We start from the raw sequence: 10,212 nt of genomic DNA, 5'->3' as shown, positions 1-10,212 counted from the left end.
GCAACACTTGTATTCAATTAGAAGGTGCATACCCGAATCAAGGGAAATTTGGGAGAATAAATAAAAAATGAGTATATTACAGGGAAGAAAAAAAAAAAAAGCAATTGCTGAAGAAATTTGCCAAAAAAATTTTTAACCTCTGGGTTAAATTTTATACTCGGTAGTCCAGCCTTCGCCATTTGTAGGCACTTGGAGTTCCACCTCGCCGTACAACGGCTCCCCTGGGAATACGTGAGTGTCCCCGCGAAGTGCGGTGCCTCCAGGGGAGAGCCGCGGCCCTTCTTCGGGCAGCCTTGCCTGCACCTCCTCTCTGCCCGGGGTCCCCGCCGTGCTACGGCTGCGGTGGCCGGGCCGCGCTGTCCTTTGTCACCTCTTTCTCCCCACCCCGACCCCGCGACGCTCCGCTTCCAGAGGAAGCCCGGCACCCTCCGTGTCCCCCCCCTCCCTCCCCCTCCGCAGGCCGCCGAACTCCTTTCTGACAGGAATTTGAAGCCCTTCTCCTGCCCGCGGGTAGGCGCGGCGCCTTTAACGCGGCCGCCATGTCGCGGGCGGCGGCCGCTGCGGGCCGCGTGTGGCGGCGGCGTGAGGCGGGCCGGGAGCCAGGCGGGGCCGCCGCCCGGTGTCACCCGGAGCCGCCTCCCAGCGCCCCGCTGCCGGCGGGGGGGCGGCCGGGGGCGGCGGGGTGGGGGGGGGGGATGCTCCGCCGGGCCGGAGCAGCGCGTAGCGATGCTTTGGTTTAGTGGCTCCTAGGTAGGTGTCTCCGTCTTCGCTTCCCCCGGCCGGGATCCCCGACGACGCCGGCGGGAGAGGGCTCGGAGATGCTCCCAAAATGGTGCGCGGAGCCCTCCCCGCCGGCAGCGGGGCAGCGCCGGGAGCCCCCCGCGGTCCGGGAGCGGGCGGGGAGCCCCGGCCGGGCGGGGGCAGCCGTGGGCGGTGGGGCCGCGGCTGTCAGCCCGCGGTCACCTCGGGTGAACCGGGCGAGCTCCTCGGGCAGCGGCTCTGAGAGCCCCCGCCATCAGTTCGTCGCTGCCTCCCTCCTCGGTGCTTCTTGCGCCGGTGCCTGTGTAATAAAGGGTCCTTTATTTTCTTGTTTATTTTATTTTTATTTTTTTTTGTCGAGCGGTGTTAATTGCTATCGGCTGTGTTTGTAAAGTTGTGGCTGAAGAGCATGGTTTCCCTGTTGGGTACTTCCCTGAGCGCTGTGACATTTCGCCGGCGTCCATTAGCGCGACAGCAGGAGCGTCCTGAGCCCTCGGTTAGTTCGTGGTGCTCTCGGCAATAGGAATGTCTTCCCTGAGAGCAGAAAGGAAGGGCTGGGGTCGGTTCTGCCTGTTCCTTGGAGCGGTGGAAAACGCTGTGCAGTGAAAGCGCTCTGGCACGACACGAGGAGGGAAACCAGGTTGTCTCCTGTGTCCTTTGTACGGTCCTTTCCTTTTCAGAGTTCAGCGTACCCACAGAAGAGGCTGTGCTAGTGCAGGAAGGATGGTCGTACGGATAAGGTACGGGATTAGGCCTCAGGAGTTTTGGGCTCGATCAGTAACTTGGCTTTCCAGCGTTATGTGTGACTTGGGTAGAAATCACGACGCTCATCTGTGCCTCAGGTTGCCCGTTTGTAAAACAAAGACATGGACTTAAACCTCACTAGGGATAGGACTGCACACCAATTCGGGATGCTCAGCATAGCGGGGTGACCAAAGGCATTGTAAGCACATACGGGCTCTAGCTATGTACGTATCGCAGGTCAATCTCGCTAGATATAGTGTACATCAAAATTTTATTAGCTTAAAAAAAATCAAATGTGGTATTACGTTCCTTGATTTTCAGGCAGGAAACGTTTGTGTTAAAAGCATGGGGAAACTTTTCCTAGTTCATTAGCTATTACTGGCTTTGCCAGGCTTCTGACGAAAGCAGTCTTTGACAGTGCTTTTGCTCTCAGGTGGAAATGGTTGTGTCTGTATACTGCTTGTTTCTGTTAGCATAATATTGCGCTGTTCGTACCACCAATAATTGAATGTGGCTTTTTCCCCTCCTGTTGATAGTTGCTGAAGAAATCTCCTCCCCATGCTAACCGTTGACATGGAAAACAAGGAAAATGGCTCTCTGGATGTCAAAAAGTAAGTGATTCCGTGGTGTTAAGTTTATGTAAACAGCACATCAGTTTTCATTGTAGTTTTTCATTGACTTAATGTGGTTGGCAAGGGTGGGGAATCTCCATCTTTGTTTGTTTCAAACCTTCTGTATTCTCCATTACTTTTATTTCTGCTTTGAAATTGAAGAGTCTCAGGCATTGATGTAATTAAAAGTGGTTATGTGGGAGGACATACCACAATGGAGAGATGCAGAAACTAGTAAGTTGGGAGTGTCCCTTTTTCCATTGATTTCTAATTTCAACCAGAGATCAAAGCAAGTGGTAGCCCTGTAACCAATACTCTATCTTTGCTCATCTGTCAGTTTTTACTTTTTTCACCACCCATTGTGACTGAAACAGTGAAACTCCTGAGGAAGGACTTGCAAAAGTCAAAGCAGGAAACGATGCCCACGGGAGTCTTTGTACTTTCAGCTAGTGGCTTTTTCAGAACCAATGCCTGATGGGGAAAAGTGTCCCACGTGGAATATGTCTCCTCTCTTTGAAAGAGGCATGCACATTTCTCTGCTGACTACCCAGCCACCCTGAGCTGAGAAGTAGTAGCAACAGCACGTGTCTTTGGTTTTGGTTCTGAAAATAGATATTTTAAACTGTTTGCCGAAGAAGCCCTAAACTACTAGGTTACTACTACAGACCTAGGGTGCAAATAAGACAGAGACATGGTGTGCACAGCTCTACAATTTTCTTCAGTGTGGTGGACTGCAAACTAAGGGATAGGATCTGTTCTAGAGGCATTTCCATATTCCTAAAGGTCAGCAGTTTTTCAGTGAGAATTATTAGTCCTAATTTAAGTTATGACCTGAAAAGTGCATTTCTGTGCGGAAAAATTGGCTGGGCTGTGTTAGGCTTACAGATGCTGTGGTGATATATAACACAAAGAAAGGGAACTGGATAGAGTTCATCATCTGTCCTTTCAGATTGCAACACTTTACAAAGCTGCACCTTGTTCTTTTCCTTCATATCTCTTTGCTACAAGCCTTCCACAAAAACATGCCAATGCTTACGTTCCCTGGCACTAAATAATATAAGCAATAGCAGTAATAATGGTCACTTCAGAATGCTGTTGAAACACCTGATTATGACACAGCATCAAAAGATCTGTTGGTGGCCATTAATATGGGTATCCTTCCTCTTCATTTGAGACATTGGCTACACCACACCAATACAAAATGCACTTCCCTACTTAGTGACTATGTGTAGGTTATACTGTGTGTGTCCCTCAGAAGCCACCTCCAGTTACCTGTTTTTCTTCTACAACCAGGACTCCATGGCAGGCAGGAGAAGGGCAGCAGTCAAAGCAAAGACCGTTTACATTTAATCGTTTTCCCCCAAGGCTTGCGTGATAAAAGTTCAACTACTAATTGCAGTGGTGTTTTTTTTGTTTTTTTGTTTTTAACTGATGGTGATTGTAATTAAACTGATCAGAAGCTGTGGCTTCTAAATGAAAGCATATAGTAGCATGTGCATATCTACAGAGGAGGTATTTGGCACTTTCCTGAAGTCGTTATAAATAGATTGGATAAAATCTGTTCACAGCTATGTCCTTTCAGGCCTTGCTGCTTCTGCCACATGATGGCAATAAAGCCACAGGGACAGTGGTGAGAAGCAGACAAGCTAAATCTTTATTCATTGTTCATACAATTGGTATGAATTCCTGGTTATGAAGCCTAAAATGCAAGCCCTCTTAAGGTTTTACAGCATCCAGGATGCCTGGCATAAGCTGGTGTATGGCTGAGCCATGGCTGTTATATATTCCCCTTTCTTATCTAAAGATTCCAGCCATGCACAACGGCAGGGCAAGGAGGAGGCTGTCTAGAAGCCAAATGAGCATCTGTGCGGGTAGATGGGCTAAAATCCAGCCAGTCTCCAACAGTCTGCCACATGCCATGCTACTCCTTGAGGGAGGAACTTGCAATTATTTCCTGAGATTAGTTAACGATGAAGGTGGTGCCCTTGAAGCCATTGCAGTTGGGCCTGGGATGGGGCTGGACCAAGCTGTATGTTCCCTAGCAGTAAAAGAAGAGCTTTATGAAAACCAGTACATTTGGGCTGAAATAAGCAAAATAGAGTTGGGAGGTATTTTTTACAAGTCAAGTCTTTCATTTGCTGTTCAAGAAAAATTAAATTCAGTATCTCCTAGGAATTTTACTTTTCTTAATAGTGAGCTTTGGGGATTTAGTTTGTTTGTCTTTAAGTAGAAGATGAGTCATCGCAAGTGGTAGTTTACATATCGGGGGAAATGCAGAGGTTTAAATAGAGTGCTGCTTCCACACATACCTGTAGGTTTTTATGCTGTTTTTTTTTATGGCATTTTACTTCTTAGGTCTCTGAATGTGTACAACACCAAAAATCTTTATCGGAAGACTTTCTTTGCTTTTTTTTAGGAAAAAAAAAAAAGTGTTGTTTTGATAAGCTGGCCAGATAGTCTCATTTTAAATTTTGCTGAGGGTTGCTTTTCTCTATTCCCAATCAGCAGAGCAATTCATGAAGTAAGTCATTATGTGATGAGCAAGAGTAAAAAACTCTGGCCTTTTGCTCCTTGCTCTGAAATATGTGTATATTCTATGTGATAAGTGAAATAAACTGCTTTTAAAAGGCCAACTGCAGCATACAGTGTGATTCATAGTTATTTAGAAAGTCCCTAGATTTGTCCAAAGTTGAATCAAAAACAAACTTTAGAGGATATTCTATATTGAGCAATTGCTGGTACCTCTCATTCTTGTTTCACAAGGTAAAGATGGTTTCCAGTAGTTTTTATCTATGTTACAAGAAAGCATAATCTCATCTTGGAAAAGAGTAATCTGCAAACTGCAATTCTTTATAAATACTTGGTAGTTGAGAACAGCCTGCACTCTTGAAAGACTATGTAGTTCGGACATGGTAGTCTTTGTTCTCCAGCTGCAAAGGCAGCACACTCAACAGGAAAAGATCCTGGCTGACTACCTTTGGCGGATGTGAATATTCATGTACTTTCTTCTTTTCTGAAGTGAGAGAGGTACAGAACAGGTACAGAGGAACAGAACAGGAGTGCCTGTTCTGTATTGGAGTGGTGGGAGGTGTGTTGAAAGGTACTTTTCCTGGAGGTACAGAGAAGGAGGGAATGTACATGGGTTGTCTGTAAAGAAGCAGCAGATACTATAGATATTTAGTGATTACTTGTCTGGATTTGTGCTTTGCAGTTCAGTAGAAAATGGAAGACCTCTGGATCCTGCTGACTGGGCTGTTATTGATGTTGTGAATTATTTTAGAACAGCTGGATTTGAAGAACAAGCCAGTGCTTTCCAAGAACAGGTAAATCTGCTAGGAAACACCCTGGCACAGTGGAGATTTGCTGTTAGCTCTTGACATGCAGAGAGATGCCTCTCTAGACAGCACTAGAAAGGCATACCGAAAGCTGGCATTGAAGTTGCATTATGAAAAAAATGCAGAATATAGAGGAATAGCAGAGAAGAAATTTATACAGTTCTCCAAAGCATACAGAGTCTTACCTGATGCTAAAAAAAAAAAACAAACAGAATGGTGATGTCAAATCTATGGAAGCAGTTTTAATGGGAAAAAAAAAAGAGGTGGAAGAAATAAAGCTTGCAGTAAACACAGAGATGTAATATACTTGAATATATATTCACACGTACCCAGGTAAGCATAGAGAATCAGTTTTCTATTCAGTGAAAGCCTTAGATTATCTAGATCTAGTGTTTATTGAATCCACAGGGAACCTTGTGGAAGAAGAAGGGAAGGGAAGTAAATGCTGTCTGTTCCTGGAGTTTGTCCTACTCCGGGTGCTGGATTTACTTCATTTGCATCCCTCTAAGACTGTTCTTACGAAGTAGCGTCATTGACGAGCAGTTGAAAAGGCAACTTATACTCAGTGGTGTCAGAATTCCCACAAAAAAAGACTTGTGACAAATGGAAACAAGAAAATAGAAACTGTTTTTAACCATTAACATTTTCAGCAGTAATTGGAAGGAGGCACCTGCTATAATTTGGTAAAAAGTTATTGTAATCCTTATTTTCTAGAAATGCTGTCACACTGTGCGCCTTGGGAGGGATTAGCAGTTGATACCTCTCAGTGAGATTTCACTTTCAGCTGACGTTTGACTATGCTTTTTTCTTGTATTTAGTATTTTTAAAATCTGTCAAATCATGAGAGAGATCAATGGACAAATTGCTGTTGAACTCTAATATATCATCCCTTTTTTTCATGTTCAGTTGTAACCAAGGCTGTGATTTGTGACATTCTGAACACAACGTTTAATATTTGTAAGGAAGATACTGCTGTGGGATAAATTAATGTATAGTATATATTACTTACAAAAATGCACAATTTTGGCAATATATAATCATGGAAAACAGTGTATGCAGGCATCTGAACTTGTTGTTGGCTGTTGATACCAAACTTAAAATCTATTAATTGTTTTATTGACAGTAGAAAAGACAGCAACGAAGTGAATTCCAGTACAGGTATACGCCATAAAGTTGAAGATTTCTTTCGGCTATGATGACCCTGCAAGGTCTGGCAGTGTTGTGAGACACCAGTCATAGCTCTGTAGGTGTAGGTCACGTCTCCTGGGTAGTGCACTGTGGTTGAGCTGTAGGACTGTGCAAGTAAAAGGATGGTCCTTTGTCTGAAATGAAGATGGGAGTTGTGATGTGTGAATTCTTTCTTTTGCTTTTTGACTCATGAAAAAATGACTTACAGTTAACTTGCAAACATAAGACAAGGTTTTGAGGTGGAAGAAAAAATACACAAAAGTTCCCTCAGAGTGTTGATCTCTGCAGTTAGACCCTTTTCAAATTTTTGATTGCAGGAATCCTTTTCCCCCACATAAGAAGTTGGCCCTTTAAAGCTGGCACCTGAAGTTATTAGTAGATACTGACTAGTCCAAACTTGCACGTTGCTGTCAGTGGTAATTCTGAAATGCATTTCACTGCCTTCTCCATAAGTGTATCCTTCCCTTAATGGCTGTTAATTAGGCAAGCTGTACATGTACCTATTAATTTTAAACAGATGTACAAGGAGGGAATTTTGAAATGAGGTTGATTTAGATTTTGTGCTTAACTAACTAGCATTTATGCTTCAGTCAGCACAGGTGAGCACTTGAAAAACCAGACAGCAGAATTTAGCAGCTATAAACGTTGTTTCGGGAAATTAAAGGCTATTAATTGTTTTCTCAAGGATTCTCTGTAATAGTCTTCCATTTGTTGCATGATTGTTCTCAACTGTTTGATTTGTATATCATCTTTATCAATTCTTTAATTCTGCTTTCAGGAAATTGATGGCAAATCGTTACTGTTGATGACAAGAAATGATGTACTGACTGGACTTTCATTAAAACTGGGGCCTGCGCTAAAAATCTATGAATATCACGTAAAACCTCTACAGACACAACATCTAAAGAACAACTCTTTATAGCAAATTGTCTAATTGGGGTCATGTTGTGCCTCAAACAGTATATAAGCAATTTGGTTTCATGTGATGGAACTTTGTAAAGAGAGAATATATTAAGAATTTAAACCAAATTAAGATATATATCCTATTGGATAGAGTTGGCAATATACTATATACTGAGTCTGAACTGAGAGAGGTGGTGTGTATTTTTTACATAGTACATGATTTTCTCTTTTAGGATTTGTCAGTGAGCATGTTGAGATAGCTATATCGCTATATCCAGAACAAAAGGGAGGCATGTCATTCTCGTTTTTGAGCCAGACGTGTTCTTGATTTCATGAATTAAAATACCAAAAAAAAATAATATATATATATATATATAAATAAAGTTTACATGCATCTTTGGGAGAGATAAACCAATAGAAGTAGGTTTTGGTTTACATTAAAGACCTACTAAAATTATTGCTACTTGTAATTCTGGGATGGGACTGACACTTGCCAACTCACCCTTTTTTGCAGAGGGTCCTATTTTGACCTTATTAAGGTTTATTTGTGGTATGCTGCAATGTTTAAAGCTGTACATAAAACTAACATAACCCCTTCGATAGCAGAAGGCGTTGCTGACAAGTGAAACTGGGTTGTGTATTTTTTTGCTGTCCTTTAAATTTTCAGCTTGTTTTCACTTGTTTTTAATAGTAGTTCTATGTAAAGTATAGTTGATTTTTAAAAGTTTGTGTTGCTTTGCAAACAAAAAAAAAATCTTTTTATTTTTTTTAATTTATGATAATTTGTTTTCTAACATTATGCAGAAGTTTGTAAAAAAAAAAAAAAAGTGAAATTCTGCACATTTTTAATATTGTCTGTCATTGGTGTTGTAATGGTTGATGATTTTCTTTTAATGCTTTACTTAACGGTTTGAATACTTGTTTTAAAAACTGAAAGAAGCTGTCTTGTCACCATACATCTCTGTTAAAAGAGAATCTTGTTCAAACTGTTTGTACCAGTTCCCTATTTGATAGGTTGCTTGCTATATCCCAATAAAACATTGCTTATGTTTGGATTCAGTTTACTTTACAGATTTTTTGTTTTACTTTTGTTGTTTCTTTGTTGTGGTGTACTGGAGCACTTGTCTTTTTCCATTCCCCCATTAAAACGATACAAAAAACTACTTAATATTCAATGTTCTTCTGATTACTTTTAACACCACCTACCAAGATACTTAAAGATTTCATTATTTTTGCTTTTTTTTTGTCCCGTGTTGCATACTGCTGAAGGAGAGAATTTGAAGCACTGGTCATGTTCACCAGTAATATCTGAGCTTTTGTTCCCCTTGTCTAGAGCTGTCAGTGGTGCAGAGGTGCAACACTTGGCACTGGTATAACAAGGTGAATCACCCCGCAGTTCCTGGAAGATAACCCACAGATGGTGCTAAGCACTGTCCAGGCTCCTCATCTTCCCTGGCCCAGAGAGCTTTGTGTTGACCCCTAAAATGGGCCATGCGGTTACATCAGTGTGGCTGAGCGAAAGAACTTGGGATGGAGTAAATTACCAGGAGAGCGTGGTTTAAGTGGAAATGGTGTGGGAGGCAATGGTGAGGGGATGCAGCTCAGAAGGGAGAAAGTAGTAAAGAGTGTGGTGATTTCAGCCCAGTGAGGACAGGAGAAGCTCCTGCCTAGTGGTGGACCTGCCTTCGCTTCTGATTTGGCCAAGTGCAAGGTGGCTGTGGATGCTGCAGTGGTAAGGGAGCTGCTTGTGATTTCTGGTATTGAGGTTTGAGAGGGGTTAACACCACATGTATATCTGCACTACAGGTAAAGCTCACGGTATGCGATGTGATACCTACACCACACAGCAGCATGCTTTCTTGTATAGTTTCTAACCTTTACACTGTACAAAATATGTATTTAGAATTTTAGATGCATGATAGGATATTGGGGTGCATTAACTGTTTCTCTTTGTTTCCCTTGTACTGTGCTGTGTACTGTAGGTATCGGTCTGTTTTAGCAATAGGTTTGTAAGTTGCAGCCTGAATTTTGCTTGCAACTTAATTGTTTATGATTTGGTAGCATTGAGGAATACCTACTGAGAGTAGGGATCTTTCATTCAAATAGAGAGAATCATCCCTGCCCTTGGGCGTTTTCAGGTACAGTCTGTATCAGGCTGGTTAGAGGCTGCAACTGAAAAATTATACGTGAAACTCCTCAATATTTTAATGAAGAATTAGATCAGTTTATGAAAAGGATTATGAGAAGCAGCTGCCTCTAGCAGTCTGAGGATCCCTACCGGCCCTTTATTTGTGGAATTATTGTTGGAGAAATACATAATGCTATGTTACTGAAAGATGAACTGAATATTCTCTTTTTCTACATTTGCATTTTTTTTGGGTGTGATTGACTCATTTTGGAGATCTGTGGATGATGTAGAATTGAAAGTAAAAGATGTTTATTCCATTAGGAAGTAAAAATCTTCACTGTACAGCTGTGAGGGCTCATTCAGTGATTACTGAGTACTCCGCTTTCCTTTTAATGCATTTTACTGTGCACATGAATTAGATTCAAAAACATCCAGATTGTACTTCTCTTTTGATCAGCACTGCTAACTTGTTCATACAAGCAGAGGCATAACAGAAAGCTCACTGCAGGCATGAAAGGCAATTTGGAGGATGTTACTTGGAACT

The 10,212-nt window shown here is 42.2% G+C and overlaps 1 protein-coding gene across 5 annotated transcripts; it reads left to right on the top strand.

The window, feature by feature from the left end:
• The first annotated feature begins 298 nt into the window (after positions 1 to 298).
• On the top strand, positions 299 to 8,595 carry SAMD13 (sterile alpha motif domain containing 13). Of its 5 annotated transcripts, none has more exons than XM_072041776.1 (5): positions 299 to 510; positions 1,440 to 1,499; positions 2,040 to 2,114; positions 5,326 to 5,437; positions 7,416 to 8,595. In XM_072041776.1, exons 3-5 carry the CDS (start codon positions 2,062 to 2,064, stop codon positions 7,557 to 7,559), a joined length of 309 nt encoding a protein of 102 aa, XP_071897877.1. In that variant the 5' UTR covers positions 299 to 510; positions 1,440 to 1,499; positions 2,040 to 2,061; the 3' UTR covers positions 7,560 to 8,595. The 5 variants fall into 5 exon arrangements, with proteins under 5 accessions (XP_071897877.1, XP_027319103.1, XP_027319102.1 ...); XM_027463302.3 differs by lacking the exon at positions 299 to 510 and adding an exon at positions 597 to 750; XM_027463301.3 differs by lacking the exon at positions 299 to 510 and adding an exon at positions 609 to 750 and having other exon boundaries at positions 1,121 to 1,499.
• The last annotated feature ends 1,617 nt before the right edge of the window (positions 8,596 to 10,212 follow it).

This window comes from Anas platyrhynchos, chromosome 8 (assembly GCF_047663525.1).
Source record: "Anas platyrhynchos isolate ZD024472 breed Pekin duck chromosome 8, IASCAAS_PekinDuck_T2T, whole genome shotgun sequence".
Lineage (NCBI taxonomy): Eukaryota > Metazoa > Chordata > Aves > Anseriformes > Anatidae > Anas > Anas platyrhynchos.
Note: the sequence above shows the minus strand (reverse complement) of the source record. Positions and strands in the feature narration are given on the sequence as shown.

What these genes read in the sequence shown, in the direction of transcription:
- SAMD13 (XM_072041776.1), top strand. Translation starts at nt 2,062, where the DNA reads ATGCTAACCGTTGACATGGAAAACAAGGAAAATGGCTCTCTGGATGTC. An exon ending in GGCTCTCTGGATGTCAAAAA is followed by an intron (nt 2,115 to 5,325) that starts GTAAGTGATTCC and finishes TGTGCTTTGCAG; the next exon opens with TTCAGTAGAAAATGGAAGAC. An exon ending in CCAGTGCTTTCCAAGAACAG is followed by an intron (nt 5,438 to 7,415) that starts GTAAATCTGCTA and finishes TTCTGCTTTCAG; the next exon opens with GAAATTGATGGCAAATCGTT.